Genomic DNA, 22,706 nt, shown 5'->3' on the forward strand with positions numbered 1-22,706 from the left:
GCCATGTTCTGTTATAATCGCCACCTGGCATAGCCAGAAGATGGCCACCCCTCATAGCCTGGGTCCTCTCTATGTTTCTTCCTAGGTTCTGGCTTTTCTAGGGAGTTTTTCCTAGAGTTTTAGGCTGGGTTTCTGTACAGCACTTTGAGATATAAGCTGATGTAAGAAGGGCTTTCTAAATCAATTTGATTTGATTTGCAAGGCACTGTTGCATACCATTCCCCTTTGTGTTTCAAGGGCAGAGGGGATGGAGCAAAGGATGCACACACACATGTACACACACACACATGTACACACACATGTACACACACACACATGTACACACACATGTACACACACACACATGTACACACACATGTACACACACACATGTACACACACACACACATGTACACACACACATGTACACACACACACACACACACACACACACACACACACACACACACACACACACACACACACACACACACACACACACACACACACACACACACACACACACACACACACACACACACACACACACACACTTAAAAACCTAGAGCAAAATTCATTTTCAGCCTGATCGCTTTCACAAGAGGTGACAGGCACACGGGTCCGGCAACACATCGAGCTGGAGGTAGAGAAAGGCTGCAGTCTGTTCTTCATTTGATGGAATTGTGTCATTTGTCAGTTGTGACACACAATGAGCTATGAGGAAGAGTGCTGGATTGGAACGTTCCCTTTCTACTGGGCTCCTTGAGGAAGCATGATGCTAGCACATTGTGATTGTGCTTTGTTGGTGTGTCGTAAAGTTTTGGAAGCACTGAAGTGCACGCATATACGCACGCACGCACGCACGCACGCACGCACGCACGCACACACACACACACACACACACACACACACACACACACACACACACACACACACACACACACACACACACACACTAACACATTGTCTGTAATGCAGCAGGGGCTGTGGAGTAGAGTGAATAGGTGGCATATGGCAGGTCCCCCTACAGGCCCACCGTTAGTCTGCCTGTCTTCACTCTGCTCCCCTCCTCTCTTCTCCTCTCCTGTTCTGTTCATTTCTCCCCTCAGCCTGACGGATGCGCCCCCAGAAAATGTGCACAACAGCAGCTTTCAAGGACACACTTCTTATTGTCTGTGTACATTACAGTAATGTGCGTAGGTGCATGTACAGTGTTTGTGTGTGTGTTGGGGGAATGTATGTGTGTGTCTTCATTTTCTATATTGACATTAAAACTAAACGATGGGGACGGCAAGCAGCCAGAATGGTGTGGTCATGCAGTTCGGACAGATGCTAGCTGACTGTGTAAGAGGGTCGCAGGAGACGTGAAAGTGTGGCAACCAAACTCCGTGCTGTGTAGGGAGACATGTTGTACTGGAACCAGTAATGAGCCAGTAAAAGACTGGCCACTCGTGGGCCTCCCAGTACCGTATGGTAGGGGAGAAACACTCCTCGTTTGTCCCAAACCAGCAGAGAACATTCCAGAATGGCAGAGTCAGGATATGTTGGATTGTACCTCAGGGATTCTGAGGCATTCACATTTTGGTATGAGCAAGCGTTCACCGGAGAGCAACAATGTGCTCCTATCTTTGAATACAATTTTACTCAAAAGTCTCCTTAAATGTCTAAAACTGAACATATTTTATGCTATTCACCTTGGTGTTACTTTGAATAAGCAGCATGTGGATTGGACTGGGCAGCAGGGTAGCCTAGTGGTTAGAGCGTTGGACTAGTAACCGGAAGGTTGCGAGTTCAAACCCCGAGCTGACAAGGTACAAATCTGACGTTCTGCCCCTGAACAGGCAGTTAACCCACTGTTACCAGGCCGTCATTGAAAATAAGAATGTGTTCTTAACTGACTTGCCTGGTTAAATAAAGGTAAAATGAAAAAAAAAACTGGAACCACGATGGTCAGTATCAAATCATGTATGTGGTCTTGCCTTACCTTTGGATGCCTCCGTTCCGTACGGGTTGCCCAGGCTGTCCATCAGGTCAGGTAGCCAGGCGTCTCTGACTGCGGACTTGAAGACGTCACGGTTGTCGAGGCTCTGGATCGGCCGGAAGTTGCTCCTCAGGTATTCCACAGACTTCACATGGTCCTGCTGCTCTGTGGTGAAGATGGAGTAGAACGCCTCCAGCTAAAATAGAAAGAAAGAAAGAGAGAGGTAGAGAAAGAGAGAGGTAGAGAAAGAGAGAGGTAGAGAAAGAGAAAGAGAGAGGTAGAGAAAGAGAAAGGTAGAGAAAGAGAGAGGTAGAGAAAGAGAGAGGTAGAGAAAGAGAGAGGTAGAGAAAGAGAGAGGTAGAGAAAGAGAAAGAGAGAGGTAGAGAAAGAGAGAGGTAGAGAAAGAGAGGTAGAGAAAGAGAAAGAGAGAGGTAGAGAAAGAGAAGAGAAAGAGAGAGGTAGAGAAAGAGAAAGAGAGAGGTAGAGAAAGAGAGAGAGAAAGAGAGAGGTAGAGAAAGAGAGGTAGAGAAAGAGAAAGAGAGAGGTAGAGAAAGAGAGAGGTAGAGAGAGGTAGAGAAAGAGAGAGGTAGAGAAAGAGAGAGGTAGAGAAAGAGAGGTAGAAAGAAAGAGAGAAAGGAGAGAAAGAGAAAGAGAGAGGTAGAGAAAGAGAGAGGTAGAGAAAGAGAGAGGTAGAGAAAGAGAGAGGTAAAGAGAGAGGTAGAGAAAGAGAGAGGTAGAGAAAGAGAGAGGTAGAGAAAGAGAGAGATAGAGAAAGAGAGAGATAGAGAAAGAGAGAGATATAGAAAGAGAGAGATAGAGAAAGAGAGAGATAGAGAAAGAGAGAGATATAGAAAGAGAGAGATATAGAAAGAGAGAGGAAGACGGAAAAACACACCTTAAGGAGGAGAGAAATGACCATAATACATGTTGAGGATATTGAAACCTCTGACATCATGTGAACTGGAAAATTGAATTCATGAGCTGATTTGTTTTGTTCATGGCATCTTTCAAGCAGCCAATGCCCAGTGAGATCCTATTTTCCTTTGCCCATACATGTGTAATGCTGTAATCTTGTTCCTAGCTGAGAGTCTAAGAGGCGTGAAGGGCCAAGCTAGCCCAGCCTAATCAGGGGAATAGCATTCATGAAGCAAACAGAAAAACATGAACAGCTGTCCCCCTCCTCTCCTCTCCTCAGCCCAGAGAAGAACAACCACCACCACAGAATAACCACTATCTGACCAGGAGCAGAGACCCAGGAAATAATCACAATAATCTGCCGAGCGGTTTAAGAGCTGCTTAAGATGATGAGTGGAAAGTCTGTCCGTCAACATCATGATGACACGCTAACGGCTACAAAAACAACATGAGCTGAGACTGATCATGTGAAAAACACACAGTCGATTTTGAGTGAGAAAAAAGCGGATAGAGAAAGAGAGATGTAGGGAGGGAGGGTCTCATTTCCTCAGTGTGTGATTTGGTCAGGGAGTGGGAGTGAGGTTGTGGGATAAACAAGCAGTCGGTATGGTTACAGAGAGGGGGTTGGAACACTTCCCTGTCTGCTCGGCTCTGTGTGTGTTTACTAAGCAGACTGAGACTAGAGACCGAGGGAATACTCAGCTCAATGACTACCCCCTTCAGTGGCTGTGGAGAGTGTGTGCGTGTGTGTGTCTGTGTGTGTGTGCACCACAGATTTCTCTCATTTGACACTATAGGGAAGATGTATTCCAGCAGAATAGTAACGTATATTCCATTCTTTGACAGGCCACATGTGATGTCCCTTAGGCTGAGCCCTTCTATAGGCTGCATTGGCCATCATGGCTGATCTGCTAAACATCAGTAACCTCCAGCCCTGGCACAGACAGCACAGGCTCAAGCCAGGCCGTGTCGAAGCAATACGCTGCTCTCCACCAAATCTCTTAATCAGACTAGAATCTGCTAATCCCTAATATGGCAACACCCTCCTGAAAAAGCAGCTTATTCGGGTTGAAATCTCTTCCAGGCCTGCCAGAGGATTTCTGTCTTTGTGTGGAAATCACAGTGCGATTGGAGACTAATCCTTCCAGGAGTGACGCCGCACACACACACACACACACACACACACACACACACACACACACACACACACACACACACACACACACACACACACACACACACACACACACACACACACACACACACACACACACACACACACACACACACACACACACACACACACACACACACACACACACACACACACACACACTTCTGTGACTAGTGAGGAAGGCATCTGTGATGGGGAGAGCAGAGGGTTAAGTGGCCTGGCGTGGCACACACACACTCACACACACACACTCACACAGTCCAGATGTTACAAGTGGAAGCATTTTAGGCGGAGCTGTCGCTATGGAATAGCTGAGCATCGATCTGCTTTAAAAGCCACCCTTAAGCTACATCTGTCACTCCCAATGACCTACTTCCACCACTGATCAAGAACAAAACACTGAGACGGAGGGAGAGAGATGAAGACATAGACAGACAGGGGAGAGGGAGGGCACTGTCTTCTTTCCATGTTCTTTCATCTTGGCCAATGATGTTTTCTTCAAACCTCAGGACAGGGAAGGTGGTAACAATAGACTTCAAAGCCGAGTTGAATCAAATAAAAAAGATTGACTAATGGTCAGGGGTAAACATCCGGAGGATAGAGGATGGAGGATAGGAACGGTAATGATAAAGGATCAAAGTCACAGGAAGGAAGGACATGCTGCCTGGATGGATAGAGCCCCTGTAAGTCCCTGTCCTATTCATCAACACGACTCAAACATCTCCCTGATTCTTCATCACCTCTGATGTGTCGACCCGGGTAGCTAGCTAGGTCTCCACCTCTCAGGATAGTCTAAAAAAATATTTCTTATACCAGGAAGCTCTGTAGAGGTGCTGTGAAAGCCCCCATTGTATATTCCATATATATCCCAGAACATTATTCATTGTTGACTGGATCTCAGACAAAATCAAATAATCCGAAAGGTCAGGCTCAGAGTTCCTCCATGCTGCTTTTCATCTTCTCTACTCTGCCTCTCTGCTCTCTTCTAATTCAGAGGATGACAACAGACAAATCCCCTCTACTCTGCTACGAGACTCTGCTACGAGACACCTGCACCATTCACCTTGAGCTCCCATAAACACCCTATTGTAAAACATGTCTGCCATTTATCATTGTATTCAAGAGTAAAATAACATTTGCTCATTTAAAATGATCCTTATACATAATATTGGAAATGTCCCCCACTAGAAACTGTGTTCATTTTACAGTAGTTTATAACAGTGAAGGTGTGCCTATCTTCTTCTGGCCGTGTGTGTGAATAACCATTTTCTTTTTAGCTGTATACAGACAGTGGATGTCATGCTGGTATGTGATAGTCTTGTTGCCGTACTGTGCATGCAGCTGCTGTGGCCGCCCACCTTTCTGCTAGCTATTGAGGGTGCATAGACCTATGTACCAGTGTGCGATTTTGCATTCAGCAGTAGGTTATGCTGTTGCTTATGGGTGGTTTGTCTTCAGCTGAGCTCTATGTAGCAGCTCTATGAAGCAGCCAGTATGTGATTTAGCCAGCCAGTATGTGATTTAGCCAGCCAGTATGTGATTTAGCCAGACAGTATGTGATTTAGCCAGACTGTATGTGATTTAGCCAGACAGTGTGTAAGGGGAATATGAAGCTGACTAGCGGTGAGCTAGTGATATTCAATTGGTACAAAGCTTTATGTATGAGTGACCTATCTCTGCGTGGGCCCAGAGCCAGCACCTCTCCTCCACAGCTTTTGAGCTGTCTGGTCCTTGACTAAGCTTTGGCAGATAAACACGGTCTGCCACTGAGCACGCTCACAGGGGGCAACGCTCGACCACCCCTCAACACCACAGCCCACACATTCCCTCTCTCACAGTCCTTTTCCTCCTCTTCCTCTGCTTCTTTCTCTCTTTACCTCTCCATCTCTAGCCATCTCTCTTTTTCTCTCCTCTCTTCTTTCTCCCAATATCTATTTCTCTCCCTTTCCCTCTTCCTCTCCTGCTGTGTCCCCTTATATAAAGCCAATACTTCTTCCACATTTGGCTTCTCTTAAGTAAACTCATTTGGCCTTATTAGAATGTAAGTTTGACAAATGTTCCCTGGACTGTTGGGGAGGAGAGAAGGACCCAGCGAGGCCAGGAACTGCACCATCCCATTACTAGCCATGTTTGTCTCAACCCAGTCACAAATACAAACATCACACATTAGGTATGTGAGAAAATTACAGCTCCCGGAAGAGGGAGGCCATTAGTCAGAGGAAAGAAGTCAGTGTGTTGTGTCGTGTTGTGTTGTGTGTGAGAAAGAGAGAGAGAGAGAGAGAGAGAGAGAGAGAGAGAGAGAGAGAGAGAGAGAGAGAGAGAGAGAGAGAGAGAGAGAGAGAGAGAGAGAGAGAGAGAGAGAGAGAGAGAGAGAGAGAGAGAGAGAGAGAGAGAGACAGAGAGAGAGAGAGAGAGAGAGAGAGAGAGAGAGAGAGAGAGAGAGAGAGAGAGAGAGAGAGAGAGAGAGAGAGAGAGAGAGAGAGAGAGAGAGAGAGAGAGAGAGAGAGAGAGAGAGAGAGAGAGAGAGAGAGAGAGAGAGAGAGAGAGAGAGAGAGAGAGAGAGAGAGAGAGAGAGAGAGAGAGAGAGAGAGAGAGAGAGAGAGAGAGAGAGAGAGAGAGAGAGAGAGAGAGAGAGAGAGAGAGAGAGAGAGAGAGAGAGAGAGAGAGAGAGAGAGAGAGAGAGAGAGACAGAGAGAGAGAGAGAGAGAGAGAGAGAGACAGAGAGAGACAGAGAGAGACAGAGAGAGAGAGAAGTGACTCACCTGTTTGTAGGAGAGGAACACGGGTCTGTTGAAGACGATCCACTCTACCACCTTGCTGCAGGGTGGGGTGGTGAGAGAGCCTGTGTAGCGATAGTAACCGCCCAACGATGACGGCAACAGATCCCTCAGAACAAAGGGCTCCAGGAAGGTTTCTTTCTCTGTGGGAGAACAAGCACAAGGAATCAGTATTGACCATTCAGTCACATCACATACAGACACTATAAACATGTAGTATATATCTATACTACGATGCTTGTGAATGAGAAAATATCCTTTTTGATTGGAATAAACAGGGTCATGGGGATTTAGGTATAACCCTCTAGTAGTGATGTAAGTCGTAAGGATTATTCAACCAGGCCTGAGACAGAGCTGCTGTGTGTAACCACTGAATCTGGCCCCAGTGTCCCAGGCTACATCAGAACCCAATGGAAGACTCAAGATTTACACAAAAATTCCCCTCTTATAGCTGATCAATCCCACTGAGGACAATCCACCCATTTCCTTCCAAAATCCTCTTGTGATGGCAATGCTTACCAGTCAAAGGCAACGATGGTATCCACACTTTGCCCAGGATAGAGATAAAGAGAGAGGCAAACCTCTTGTGCCATAACTTTTCATGACCAACAATGAGGAGTCTTACCCCCAACCCCTCAAAAATAGAGATAACAATGTAAATAACCTCCAAAGATGTGGAGAGGAAACCAAACAAAATGGCGGTATGAATCCTCCTGGCCCACATTTTCAATACATAACTAAACTGGGAATCCTATTGAGCAGGGTTGAAAAAGGGGCTTAGCGTGGTAGCAACGCACCACGAAGCCGCATCAGATTGGACGTGAATGGGAGAGCTGGGGGATTAAAGCCACTGCTGGAGAATGGAGGACAGAGAGAAGCAGGCACAGTAGCAGGGAAGGCACTATACTACTGCTTCTACCACAGCTGTACCACTAGCTAGGTTCACATGCTGTACTGTAGTCTACTGTGCACTAAGCTATTTCAGCCTTTAGAAATTCATTTCCAATCAGGGTTGGAGAGTGCAGAGTCAGTGGAGACTTCAAAGCCACTGTGAGTCGCTGAATTAATGGACTTGTAATGCCAGTGAGGAGCGGGGAGTTCATTTCAGCACTGTCACAGGAGACCACTGAGAAAGAACGGTTCACTGAGCTAACACTGAGCTAACACTGAGCTAAAACTGAGCTAACACTGGACAATGTACATATACTGTACATACAGTACATGCAAGAGAATACAATGACGTACAGGGTTAGGGGAGTACAGTATGTCACCTCATCAGCCCCCCTCTCCTTTACGTCCGTCATATCCAGCATTAAGACACCACTGTATCATACAGCTGGGATGTGTTTATTAGTAGATACTTGAATCACTCCTAAATCTTCATATTATGCCCCAGTACTTTTTCACAGCTCAAATTCCCACCTCTTCAGACAGACAAAAGTCTGTGTCTTACGGCATATTTCAAATCAAATCAAATTGTATTGGTCACATACACATGGTTAGCAGATGTTAATGCGAGTGTAGCAAAATGCTTGTGCTTTTTAGTTCCAACAGTGCAGAAATATCTAACAAGTAATCTAACAAATTCACAACGACTACCTTATACACACAAATGTAAAGGGATGAATATGTACAGTACATACAAATATATGGATGAGCGATGGCCATGCGGCATAGGCAAGATGCAGTAGATGGTATAGAATGCAGTATATGCATATGAGATGAGTAATCTAGGATATGAAAACATCAATAAATGGCGTTATTTAAAGTGACGAGTGATACCTTTATTAAATCCATTACGACATTTATTAAAGTGGCCAGAGATTTGAGTCTGTATGTTGGCAGCAGCCACTCTACGTTGGTGATGGCTGATGTCTGATGGCCTGGAGATTGTTTTTCAGTCTCTCGGTCACCAACTTTGCTGCACCTGTTCTGACCTCACCTTCTGAATGATAGCGGGGTGAACAGGCAGTGGCTCGGGTGGTTGTTGTCCTTGATGATCGTTTTGGCCTTCCGGTGACATGTAGGGGTCCTAGAGGGCAGGTAGTTTGCCCCCAGTGATGCGTTGTGCAGACCTCACTACCCCCTGGAGAGCTTGCGGTCGTGGGCGGAGCAGCTGCCGTACCAGGCGGTGATACAGCCCGACAGGATGCTCTAGATTGTGCATCTGTAAAAGTGTGTGAGTGTTTTAGGTGACAAGCCAAATTCCTTCAGCCCCCTGAGGTTGAAGAGGAGCTGTTGCACCACCTTCACCACGCTGTCTGTGTGGGTGGACCAATTCAGTTTGTCCGTGATGTGTACGCCGTCGGTTTGTCCTGTCGATGTGGATGGGGGGATGCTCCCTCTGCTGTTTCCTGAAGTCCACGATCATCTCCTTTGTTTTGTTGTCATTGAGTGACACGTTATTGTCCTGACACCACACTCCAAGGGCCCTAAACTCCTCCCTGTAGGCCGTCTCGTCGTTGTTGGTAATCAAGCCTACCAATGTAGTGTCGTCTGCAAACGTGATGATTGAGTTGGAGGCGCGCATGGCCACGCAGTCATGGATGAACAGGGAGTACAAGAGAGGGCTGAGAACACACCCAATGTAGCCTATGATTTGCATGTGTAGATGGGCACCCACTGTACTGAGTGTACCTTACAGAGTCTCCTGCACTCATCGCGTTTATTCAAATAGGAAATGAATGAACAAAGGATTTTCATCGTTCCGGTAAGATTAAAGCCAGACAACGCCTTGGGCGTCATTTAATGTACATGCATGTGTTGACTGGCCCCAGCTTAAATCCACTCGCAACATCTATCTCCTGCACAAGAGATACCTGAGCTGTAAACTACACACAGACACATACACATGCATGGTCTCACACAAGCACACACACACAGATACTCACTACTGTGTCTGTAAGCACTCGGCGTCCCCTGATATGTGTCCTGAGGACGTGTCTTTGCGCCTAGATTCTGTACCGGCCCTTGACGTATAATTAAATATTAAGACTAAGTAACCTAATGGATGATTACTTGAGCAGACAGATTTCCTGTTCCACAGGCCCTGTGCTTAAAATAGCAGAGGAATGAGCTCCGTCGCCGCCACATTCATAATACAATTAAAAGCCCTTCCTTTGAGCCACAGGAAACACACAGAGCCATTGAAAACAGTGGATGGCTTCACAACGTTCTCACAACAAATCTTCCTCTGACACTTCTAACAAGTGTTTGTTTGTGCGTCTACGTGTGGATGGATCCCAGGGAACGGGATAGGATGTGTTGCAGTGTTAGGATTTATTTCAGCAGCGGTGGCAACGATTGTGAGAAGGGTTGGTTGGGGGGGTGTTGTTGGACGACTGTGAGAAGGGTTGGTTGGGGGGGTGTTGTTGGACGACTGTGAGAAGGGTTGGTTGGGGGGTGTTGTTGGACGACTGTGAGAAGGTCACTTCTGGGGCATTCTGACAGGAATGCCTGAAAATTAAATGATGTTCTCTTCTTTTGTTTCATTTTATCTCTTGAACCCAATGACATCACCAGACAATTCTATACTAACCCCAGAGATGATTGATCTAGAGTAACATTACTGTTTCATAGCTGACAATCTTTACATTCATCTATTAATAGGGTTGGCTCATAGAGATGGTTAGAAAACGCAACAAAGTATCTGTCCCATTATGGCGTCTGTGAGCATGGGTATTGCTATTGAGGCCATCTCCACTTTGAATTAGTCAATGTTCTTCTTCCACTACTTCCATGAGATGGGAAAGCACACTGAAAGGGTCCACACTGCCACCTGGAGTGTGTTGTTTGAACTGGTTTAAAGCCAATTTGAGGATTTACTGCCACCTGCAGTTATGGAATGTGTTCTCAAGAGTATAATACATTGGCTGTTCCTTCCTACTGACCTGGATGGAATTATGTGATCCTTCCTGAACCCAACACAATGCCACAAATGTCTCATGTTTTGAGGGAGCGTACAATTGGCATGCTGACTGCAGGAATGTCCACCAGAGCTGTTGCCAGATAATTTAATGTTCATTTCCCTATGCGAAGAAGATGTGTCGCGCTGCATGAGGCAGATGCTGGTCACACTGGTTTTCTGATCCACGCCCCTACTTTTTCTGTGACCAACAGATGCAAATCTGTATTCCCAGTCATGTGAAATCCATAGATTAGGGTCTAATGAACTGTAACTCAGTAAAATCTTAGAAATTGTTGCATAATTATTTGTGTTCAGTGTAGTTACATTGGAGGTTTCTGAAACGATCTGATGATAATCTGAGGAAGATATGTAACTTGTTGTAACTTGTCCCTGTGATATTAAACGTCTCGGCAGAATAAAAATAAATATATTATGACAGTATTTATGTTTTTCAGTGGCACCAACGATTAGCAGTGGAGGTGTGGCGCTGCTAAATGAAGATAGGGGAAACACTATGTTGGAAGGAATAATTGTGTAGAATTTAGCATGTGTTTTGCTATTTGTTTGCTGGAAGTTTGTGTGTGAGTTTGTGAGTATGTGTGTGTATGAGAATGCTTAATACAAATCCATAAATCTTGAGAATCTCCCTCCCTCCCTCTCTCCCTCCGTGCCTGTCCCCTCCCTGTCTGGGGGCGGCAGAGCTTAAAATACATCTCTCCATTCACAACTGGGAGACAGCAAGAGACAGGCCTGTCAGCGGGGGAGGAAAGGGGGAGATGAGGGAGGCGGGGGACCCCACGGTCATATCTGTCTCGGATAAAGACAGTGCATATCTCACCCCCCGTCACGCTGCCTGGCCCTGGGCACGCCACAGTCTGCCTCCTCTCTCCCAGCCTTAGCTCTTCCTCCCTCTCTTCTCCCGTCACATTCCCTCCCTCCTTTTTGTCTTCCCCCAGCACACTCCCTTCTTTTCTGTTCTCTCCATTCACACGACCTCCCCTTCTCCTCTCCTCCTTTATACTGCCATCATCACACTCCCTCTGTCCTGTCCTCCCTCATGTTCCCTCCCATTTCCCGTTTCCAGTCACACTCCCTCTCTCCTCCTCTCTCGTCCAATCATATCTCCACCCTCTCACCACAGGACACCGCCAGAGCCCTCAGCAATAACACATGGCATCAAAGACACGAAGGCAACGGGACTATCATTGTGACTGTCATGGTGACTGTCATTGTGAAATTGACGGGGAGGATAATTATGATATTGATGATGATGGCTTTCACTGGTTACACAAAAAATAACGTGACAACGAAGATGTTATCATCATCATCATTACTGTCATTACCATCATCATCACCATCTTGCAATATAGTTCTGCATTGTTTTACGATACAGATATATAGCTCTGTCTGTAAGACAAATTCTTATTGTATTAGTATTTCAAAGTTACACAGTCCTTCTACATCAGTGAGAGCTCAGTGAATCAAAGATCAGAGTAGTCTTTATCTTAGCCTGTCGAGTGCCTTAAGCCTTCACCCTTATAACACAATTCCTGTCAGATTTAGCAGCTTTATCTCATATCAGAGTTCAAACAATTACCCAACTATAATCACTACACCAAGGACACACCCATATCCCTCTGGTCTCACCCAGACAAGGCTTGAATTGTCTCTTGCAGATCTGCTAAAAATTGTGGGCAGAACCAACATTAATATTCCTAATAGTTTATTTTGTCTGTCGGGACTCCTGGGGGCAACCCGGGGTATGTTCGATAATTAGGCAGTTGCAAAAAAAATTGACTACCCAATTACTGAAACACGAGTGAAAAGGAGATGAGATATTACGGTGTTACATGCAACAATGTTGTTATCCTCAATGAACAAATGTTGGTCAATGACTGGTCAATTCATAGTCCCTCCTGGAATGATTGGGTGATGGAAGTGTCACTCACCATGATGGACTACGCCCCTCAGGCCATGGATAATGGGGTCCACTGCTGGGTTGTCCTTCAGTCCCACCTGACAACAGGAGAGGAGAGAGGAGCAGGAGACACACATTAGAACCTGGGTTATATCTAATACATTGAAATCTAACATTGATTCAACACCCTCTGATACTTTCACCCAACAAAGAGAGAAAACAGTAGTTACAGAAAGAGAAGGGAGGGCAGAGAGAGAGGGAGAGAGAGAGGATAGAGAGGGGGAAGAGAGGGGGGGAGGATAGAGAGGGGAGAGAGAGGAGAGAGAAAGAGAAAGAGAGAAAGAAAGAGAGAGAGAGAGTGGGAGGGCAGAGAGAGAGGGAGAGAGAGAAAGAGAGAGGTAGAGAAGATAGAGGGGGGGAGAGAGGGAGGATAGAGAGGGGAGAGAGAGGAGCGAGAGGGGGGAGTCAATTTCTTGTAGAGTGAGTACAATCTCGTATGGTGAGAACAATCAGAGTCAATCAGAAGTCTGTTTGACCTGAGCCGGAGGAGCAATACACATGACGTCAATGGACTTTATAACTATGTAGGTCATACAGCTAGCCAAACAGGCACATACTCAGGCACTCAGAATATGTTTTTAAAACACAGCTGAAATGGGGTGACAGATAGTCCATTTCTGTGAGCAGCAGAGCAGCAGGTAAAGTAGGGAGAAAATGACTGTGATTAGCACTACTGAGAGCTGGAGGAAGATGCAAAAATACACATCATTACCCTACGACGTAGGGCCTACGTCATTATTTCATCTCACAGAAAGGTTGAAAGGAGTGTTAAAAACAGGATTGCTATCTTTTTCCTGGCACTCAGCAGGGGGAGACAAGGAAAGGAAGCCATCTTTAAGTATTGGGACAAAGCCCCACACTGAGCTTCAACACACTTCAATGGTGCCCTTTCCTTTTCTCCCCACATGGAGAGACGAGGAAGACCCCTCCTGCAGGACATCATTGTAAATAGCATCAGAGACTAACCTAACAGTTACAGGTGCAACCTTCCCTGCTACCTTCTTTCCTTCCTTCCTTCCTCACCCTTCCAAGGCACTCCTTTGTTCTTTACTGATCCACTAAGTCCATGGTCTTAATTTTTAAAAAATGTGTACATTTCTGAGTAAATTCTGGCATACTTGGATTTGCTTCCACAACAAATTCTTAGGATTTATACATACAGTGGGGCAAGAAAGTATTTAGTCAGCCACCAATTGTGCAAGTTCTCCCACTTAAAAATATGAGAGAGGCCTGTAATATTCATCATAGGTACACTTCAAGTATGACAGACAAAATGAGAAAAAAAATCCAGAAAATCACCTTGTAGGATTTGTAATGAATTTATTTGCTAATTATGGTGGAAAATAAGTATTTAGTCACCTACAAACAAGCAAGATTTCTGGCTCTCACAGACCTGTAACTTCTTCTTTAAGAGGCTCCTCTGTCCTCCACTCGTTACCTGTATTAATGGCACCTGTTTGAACTTGTTATCAGTATAAAAGACACCTGTCCACAACCTCAAACAGTCACACTCCAAACTCCACTATGGCCAAGACCAAAGAGCTGTCAAAGGACACCAGAAACAAAATTGTAGACCTGCACCAGGCTGGGAAGACCGAATCTGCAATAGGTAAGCAGCTTGGTTTGAAGAAATCAACTGTGGGAGCAATTATTAGGAAATGGAAGACATATAAGACCACTGATAATCTCCCAAGATCTTGGGCTCCACGCAAGATCTCACCCCGTGGGGTCAAAATGATCCCAAGAACGGTGAGCAAAAATCCCAGAACCACACAGGGGGATCTAGTGAATGACCTGCAGAGAGCTGGGACCAAAGTAACAAAGCCTTACCATCAGTAACACACTACGCCGCCAGGGACTCAAATCCTGCAGTGCCAGACGTGTCCCCCTGCTTAAGCCAGTACATGTCCAGGCCCGTCTGAAGTTTGCTAGAGAGCATTTGGATGATCCAGAAGAAGATTGGGAGAATGTCATATGGTCAGATGAAACCAAAATATAACTTTTTGGTAAAAACTCAACTCGTCGTGTTACTACTATGGAACATATGAATTGTTGTTTAATATTTTGTTCATCAATAGATTTAGTTTTTTTTATCTCCTGCCTTGGTATTGGCTCTGAGTTTAAATAGGCTATGATGTTGTGATTCTATCACACAGCAATACTGTAGCCTGCACATACTGTCAAATATTTTAAATTGGCTACCAGTCTATTTACTTTCGAGCATGTTTGGCTATTGAATGAGCGATGGATAAATGGTAGGCTAATAATGGTTGTGTAGCGGGAATAAACCAATAAACCAGTCATGTCACAAAGCAGACATGTCCTGCAATGTGATCATGATTTAGGCCTATCTAACACAAGTAAAAGAAACACATGCTGCCATATGGACTCCTCACCAACGGCCAATGCATCTGTTTTATCATTAGGCGTACGCTATACTGTTTTTATTAACCAACCATTTTTATAATTCACTTCAAAATAACAATATTTGCTTGGAATACAATTGATCAACCACTAGAAGTTGTACGAACGCATGGTCTGAGTTTTGCGCGACGATACGCACACTTTACCGCCAAGTTCAAAATGGATAAATACCAACTTTTGCGGGAAAAAATAGTGCACGCAAGGTTTAGAGTCTTTTACGATACGCACGCACCTTCGATAAATGAGGCCCCAGGTCTCAGCCACCTCCGTTAACTCCCACTCTGATGTGTCGTAACCACCCACTGTCTTCCTCTGTTCCTCTGTTCGCACTCACTGTGTGAGGCATCGTACATCTACCAGAATCCTTTGAGTTCTCTCCCACTGCACCTCTTTTCTTTAAAAAAAAATCATGTTTTTGGCAGATGGCAAACCACAGAGAGCTCTGAATGACTGTATCTGCACTGGGGGTTTATTTAAGCAGAGCCATGCGCCAAATCTGCCTACCTAAGACAGCCCTCTGCCAAGAACGACAGAGGAAGAGAGATGGCTTCAAAGATAGAGACGGGGGGGGTTAGGAGAAAAAGAGAAAGGGAGGGAGGCAGAAAGAGAAAGATGGAGAGCGTGACCATGGGAATTATAGTTTCATTATTAATAATTGTCTGTTAAAGCCTGCAACTCTGTCCCCTGGGGACCTTCTCCATGGGGTTACATGCTGTGTCTGTTCCTACATGGCCCAGTACCATGGTACTGTACTGTGCTGTGGTACATGGCCAGTACCTCAGCACAGTCCCTCTCCCCATGCAGGCAGTCTGACAAACGACACCATAGAGAAACGGCAGAAAGACCAGGCCAGAGCCACATGACATCTCATCTTGCTATCATCCATCCAACAGCCCTGATGCACATGCATTTCCCTTCTCAGTGACACCAGTGCTAAAGAAGAGCTGTGTGCTTATGGCTTTTGGACTTTTATTATATGTATTCCCACGTACAAATGGCAACTCCGATCAATTAAGAGAAGCGTATTATGCGGCGATATCAACTTAAAGTGCTCCATCTTGTTTCTGAGGATGGTGACGTCGGTGGCAGTCGATTCTTCAAGGTGACGAATGTCCCGCTGTAACCAAGGTGACTGGTGACAGAGAGAGGAAGCAGAGACAAAGTGTCTAGGCCGTCCCGCTTCATCAACAACTAGCCTGGCTGGAGGGCCAAAACCCTATTACAGTACTAGGCCTTGCCTCCTCCTCAATTTACTACTTAACGAATGGCTAACACCAACAAGTGCACAATTGTAGGAATTCCTTTTCTCTGTTAAAATCTGGAGCTCATTTCTCATTAAGGTTGAACTCTGCTGAACTGGTAGCAGCACTGTGACATTATAATTGAGATAATTGATACAGTGAGGAATGGAGAGTCACCTAAACGAAAGACAAAACACTCCTCCATCACCTAAAAGACACTGCCTCTCCTTAATGTACTGTACACCGTGGTTGAGTTAATCAGAAGTAAACTTCCTGTTACATTAGTAATGCTTGCTCCAGTAAGTATTAAACCTCTGAGAGCGACGCTGGGCCTGGGTCTGCTCTGCTCACACGTGTGTATCTGAATGAGCGTACGGTGAATCACTGAGCATGTAGACTGTAAATAAGCCAATAAAACTGTAATGATAGATGTTACTACCACAATCTATTTCAATCAAGGTGCGAGGGTGGGCTGTAAAGGCAATGGGAGCCGCTGCCCTGAGAGCTCACGTGAGCCGATAGGGACAATTTGTTCTGTATGGCAACCGACATCATTTAATTAATACGTGCTACAGCTAGAGGAGAACAATCTAATCACCACACACACACACACACACACACACACACACACACACACACACACACACACACACACACACACACACACACACACACACACACACACACACACACACACACACACACACACACACACACACACACACACACACACGCTGACTGAGACACATGCACATTCACTGACAGCGATGTATACACACGCATACACAGGCAGAGATGTCCACACACATGAACTCTCCTTGAAGGGGGTCACTTGATTGATAAATGGCTTCAGTTATTAGAGCTAGGACGATAAACCGGAAATTACTGACAACTTGCTAACTCATACCGAATAAATTTAGCATACATTTGAATTCGCAAGTTCACATACACTTTAGCCAAATACATTTGGCTAATAGTAGAGAGAATGATATAATTCAGCTTTTATTTCTTTCATCACATTCCCAGTGGGTCAGAAATGTACATACACTCAATTAGTATTTGGTAGCATTTCCTTTAAATTGTTTAACTTGAGTCAAATGTTTTGGGGAGCCTTCCACAAGCTTCCCACAATAAGTTGGGTGAATTTTGTCCCATTCCTCTTGACAGAGTTGGTGTAACTGAGTGTAACTGAGTAGCCTCGTTCATTAGTGGGGGGAAATTAATGGAGACAAAGAAAATGCTGTCCCAGAAATCCAAGAACAATAACTGCCAAAGAAGGACGCTGTGTCAGTTGTTTGGGCTTATTTTGGTTTTAAACCTAGTGACAACGAGCAGGGTGAGGCAGTGTGCTTGAACTGTAGCAACCACTCAAGGTAACAGAAGCAACGTTTCCTCCATTTGTAACACAACATGACGAATGCATGGCAAAGAAAAACTATGCCAACAAGCGTCATGACAAGAATCGTTTGCACACACAACTCCCTATCCAACACACTCACCGATGGAATGAAATAACAGGTGCCATAACGTACCACATCGCAAAAGACACAGCCTCAAATTCAACAGTTGAACAAAGTGGGTTCAAGAAGATGGTTCACACTCTGGACAAGAAATACGAAATGCCACGTACAGGACAGCATCGGATCTGAAACAGGTGCACTATTTCACATCAACAAAGGGAGCCCTATATGTCATTGACACTGCGCTACATCCATGTCAACTGGAAGCTGTGCAGCAGGTGCTAGCAGAGGAGACTGCCTACTTTCCAGAGGAACACACTGGGGAGATAATAGCCCAGGTCAGGGGTCAGGGGCCAGGGGCCAGGGGCTGTAGGACTCGCTAGCAGCCTGGGATCAGCCAAAGGAGAAGCAGGTGTGCACCACAACAGATGGTGGGGCAAAAGTGGTGAAAGCCACCAACCTAAATGTATGGACAGGGCTGCAGTGTTGAGGCCATCGTGTTTTCCTTGTTTTAGTGTTGGTCAGGACGTGAGCTGGGTGGGCATTCTATGTTGTGTGTCTGGTTTGTCTATTTCTATGTTTGGCCTCATATGGTTCTCAATCAGAGGCAGGTGTTAGTCATTGTCTCTGATTGGGAACCATATTTAGGTAGCCTGTTTTGTGTTGGGTTTTGTGGGTGATTGTTCCTGTCTCTGTGTTTGCACCAGATAAAACTGTTTAGGTTTTCACTTTTCTTGTTTTGTATAGTCTGTTCATGTATAGTCAGTCGTCTTTATTAAAAACATGAATAACCACCACGCTGCATTTTGGTCCGCCTCTCTTTCACCAGAAGAAAACCCTTACAACCAGCATCTGTAACAACACAGCTTGCACTACTATGCAGTGTCTTAGACCGTTGCACCACTCAGGCGCTGTACAACGTGACCGGTCAGGAGTGGCCTACAGTACTACAGTAAGAGCAAAATAATCCTAACAAAATAAAATAATTAAAACCTTAGTGTAACAACAGTTTAGGTAAGTAATACTGAAGTTGTGCACAATGATCAGTTTATCAGTCCATTTAGGTTTATGTCACCCATTCATTGTCAGTTACAGACAAAGTAGGACCCAAAAGCATAATCAGTGCTCTAACTTCCCCTTGCACTGTTCTGGAGCAATGTAGTGGTGACACAGGGTACCGTACTAAACCATACATTTCATGTCACGTGGCGTAAGCGCACAATTTCTGAAGGAGGAACCACTGTACATGCAGTGTACACATGCACACACTTGGCCCCCACGCACGCAAGTGCAGGTTACTGCTTGAGAGAGTAGAAAGTGTTTGAGTTAGAGTAGATCAAAGATTGAAAAATGCCATTATAAAAAGTACACCCACACATACTCACATTTGCATTAGAACAAAAGCATAGATGGAATCTCTGGAGATCCATACAGCATGCATCTGCCTAGTTATTGCGTCTGCATCTGCCTAGTTATTGCGGTCACAGCTTCACTTCAACCTCTGAGGTCGAGAGATTGAATGATCTGATTCTTCATGGAATAAGAAGGTGGGGGGGTTGCAGTGATTGGTGGGAGAGAGGGGAGGGAGACAGATAGAGGGAGAGAGAGAGAGAGAGAGAGAGAGAGAGAGAGAGAGAGAGAGAGAGAGAGAGAGAGAGAGAGAGAGAGAGAGAGAGAGAGAGAGAGAAGAGCAGAAGTAAGAGATAGGAGAGAGAGAGAGAGAGGAGAGGAGCGAGAGAGACAGGGAGAGGTTGAGAGAGAGAGAGCAAGGGAGAGGGGGAGAGAGAGAGATGGAGAGCGAGAGAGAGCAAGGGAGAGGGAGAGCGAAAGAGGGCATGGAAGAGGGAGAGAGAGAGACGGAAAGCGAGAGAGAGCAAGGGAGAGGGGGAGAGAGAAAGAGACAGAGAGCGAGAGAGCGCAAGGGAGAGGGGGAGAGAGAGAGACGGAGAGCGAGAGAGAGCCAGGGAGAGGGGGAGAGAGAGAGACGGAGGGCGAGAGAGAGGAAGGAAGAGGGGGAAAGAGATAGATGGAGAGCGAGAGAGAGCAAGGGAGAGTGGGAGAGCAGAAGACAGAATCATTGTAATTCAATGAACGTAAAGAATGGCCAATCTGGACCCAAGAGAGAGGACTGGAGGACTATGCAAACGTGGGCGAGTGTGTATGTCTCTCGGTGTGTGTAAGGGAGTATTAAAGGAGAGGTAATGGACCAAGTAAAAGCCCACTTACGCAATCGATGGCATCAAATGAACTTTTAATCATGGCAATTCAGTGTGATGGAGTTGACCATGACCCTGCCCACTGCTAGCTCAACAGAGCCACCCGCCAGCACACTCAGGCCAGCCAACGCTTATATCTCCACTTAAGACAATACAGCCTGATACAGTCGCAGTTCCAGACAAACACAGTGCTCACTGCAAACACTTAGACAACAAAAGGAACACTTTTTCCCCCCAGCTGTGATGGTAAAGCAGTAATGTCGTGTTTCACTTCTGGTATTGGGCATTGATTTAGACGGAGTCAGTGTGTTGTTCCATGCCCCCTATAGAGTGCTGTTAGGTTCTGACAAACAGAACGGACAACTAGACAAAGCTCAAACCAAGTTTATTCACCCACTGGGTCACACAGCTGCAAAGACATGTTTACCCAAGCACATATATTTTTTACCCTCCTACTAGGCAGAGTCTCCTCCTTGAACATCTAGACAGCCCATACATATCTGTTGCTAGGCAGGAACCTAGGTGGTGTGTGTGTAATAGAACTCTTCTTTGTCACTTCATCTGACCTGACCTCAGCCCACATTCCTCACTCCTCCCTCATCCACGGCTATCCAACCGTATCAGTGACTGAAAGCAGACTGTTACCCTTTGGCCCTCTCCATAGGGTCACTTAACAATAACATTATACATGTAAAGTACTTCTAGTATACGAACATGAATAAGAATATATTCCAGGCTAGAATACAACAGTGCTAGAGGGTCATGTCAAAACCCTCTGTTTGAAAAGCCTAAAAGATGAGAGAGATGTTCTCACCTGAAAGAAGACCGACATCGCTGCAATGATCCTCTTCTGCCGCATGGCAGCACTGAGGCTGTCAAAGTCATCCGAGTTATACATGTAGATCTGCATCTGAGAGGGAGAGAGAATGGGACAAAGAGAGGGAGAGAGAGAATGGGACAAAGAGAGGGAGAGAGAGAATGGGACAAAGAGAGGGAGAGAGAGAATGGGACAAAGAGAGGGGAGGGGGAGAATGGGACAAAGAGAGGGGGGAGAGAATGGGACAAAGAGAGGGAGAGAGAATGTGACAAAGAGAGGGAGAGAGAGAATGGGACAAAGAGAGGGAGAGAGAATGGGACAAAGAGAGGGGAGGGAGAGAATGGGACAAAGAGAGGGAGAGAGAATGTGACAAAGAGAGGGAGAGTGAGAATGGGACAAAGAGAGGGAGAGAGAATGTGACAAAGAGAGGGAGAGAGAGAATGGGACAAAGAGAGGGAGAGATAATGGGACAAAGGGAGAGAGAATGGGACAAAGAGAGGAAGAGAGAATGGGACAAACAGAGGGAGAGAGAGCGAATGTGACAAAGAGAGGGAGAGAGAATGTGACAAAGAGAGGGAGAGAGAGCGAATGTGACAAAGAGAGGGAGAGAGAATGTGACAAAGAGAGGGAGAGAGAATGTGACAAAGAGAGGGAGAGAGAGCGAATGTGACAAAGAGAGGGAGAGAGAATGTGACAAAGAGAGGGAGAGAGAATGTGACAAAGAGAGGGAGAGAGAATGTGACAAAGAGAGGGAGAGAGAGAATGTGACAAAGAGAGGGAGAGAGAGAATGGGACAAAGAGAGGGAGAGAGAATGGGACAAAGAGAGGGGAGGGAGAGTATGGGACAAAGAGAGGGAGAGAGAATGGGACAGAGGGAGAGAGAGAATGAGACAAAGAGAGGGAGAGAAAATGTGACAAAGAGAGGGAGAGAGAATGTGACAAAGAGAGGGAGAGAGAGAATGGGACAAAGAGAGGGAGAGAGAATGGGACAAAGAGAGGGAGAGAGAATGTGACAAAGAGAGAGAGAGAGAATGGGACAAAGAGAGGGAGAGAGAATGTGACAAAGAGAGGGAGAGAGAGAATGGGACAAAGAGAGAGAGAGAGAATGTGACAAAGAGAGGGAGAGAAAATGTGACAAAGAGAGGGAGAGAGAATGTGACAAAGAGAGGGAGAGAGAGAATGGGACAAAGAGAGAGAGAGAGAATGTGACAAAGAGAGGGAGAGAGAGAATGGGACAAAGAGAGAGAGAGAGAATGGGACAAAGAGAGGGAGAGAGAGAATGGGACAAACAGAGAGGGAGAGAGAGAATGGGACAAACAGAGGGAGAGAGAGAGAATGGGACAAAGAGAGGGAGAGAGAGAATGGGACAAACAGAGGGAGAGAGAGAGAATGGGACAAAGAGAGGGAGAGAGAGAATGGGACAAACAGAGGGAGAGAGAGAGAATGGGACAAAGAGAGGGAGAGAGAGAATGGGACAAACAGAGAGGGAGAGAGAGAATGGGACAAAGAGAGGGAGAGAGAGAATGTGACAAAGAGAGGGAGAGAGAGAATGGGACAAAGAGAGGGAGAGAGAGAATGGGACAAAGAGAGGGAGAGAGAATGGGACAAAGAGAGAGAGAATGGGACAAAGAGAGGGAGAGAGAGAATGGGACAAACAGAGAGGGAGAGAGAGAATGGGACAAAGAGAGGGAGAGAGAGAATGGGACAAAGAGAGGGAGAGAGAATGGGACAAACAGAGGGAGAGAGAGAGAATGGGACAAAGAGAGGGAGAGAGAATGGGACAAACAGAGGGAGAGAGAGAATGGGACAAAGAGAGGGAGAGAGAGAGAATGGGACA

At 45.8% G+C, this 22,706-nt stretch overlaps 1 protein-coding gene across 1 annotated transcript in view; it reads right to left on the reverse strand.

Annotated features, from left to right (window-relative positions):
- Positions 1 to 22,706, reverse strand: part of ptprga (protein tyrosine phosphatase receptor type Ga) — a 309,383-nt gene that overhangs the window by 37,513 nt on the left and 249,164 nt on the right. Inside the window, exons 5-8 of the mRNA XM_052473373.1 lie at positions 20,867 to 20,962; positions 12,683 to 12,749; positions 6,812 to 6,969; positions 1,964 to 2,156 (exon numbers count right to left, since the gene is read on the reverse strand). Coding sequence (XP_052329333.1) covers positions 1,964 to 2,156; positions 6,812 to 6,969; positions 12,683 to 12,749; positions 20,867 to 20,962 — 514 coding nt within the window. The remainder of the gene's footprint in view (positions 1 to 1,963; positions 2,157 to 6,811; positions 6,970 to 12,682; positions 12,750 to 20,866; positions 20,963 to 22,706) is intronic.

Source organism: Oncorhynchus keta, chromosome 21 (genome assembly GCF_023373465.1).
Source record: "Oncorhynchus keta strain PuntledgeMale-10-30-2019 chromosome 21, Oket_V2, whole genome shotgun sequence".
NCBI classification, from domain to species: Eukaryota; Metazoa; Chordata; class Actinopteri; order Salmoniformes; family Salmonidae; genus Oncorhynchus; species Oncorhynchus keta.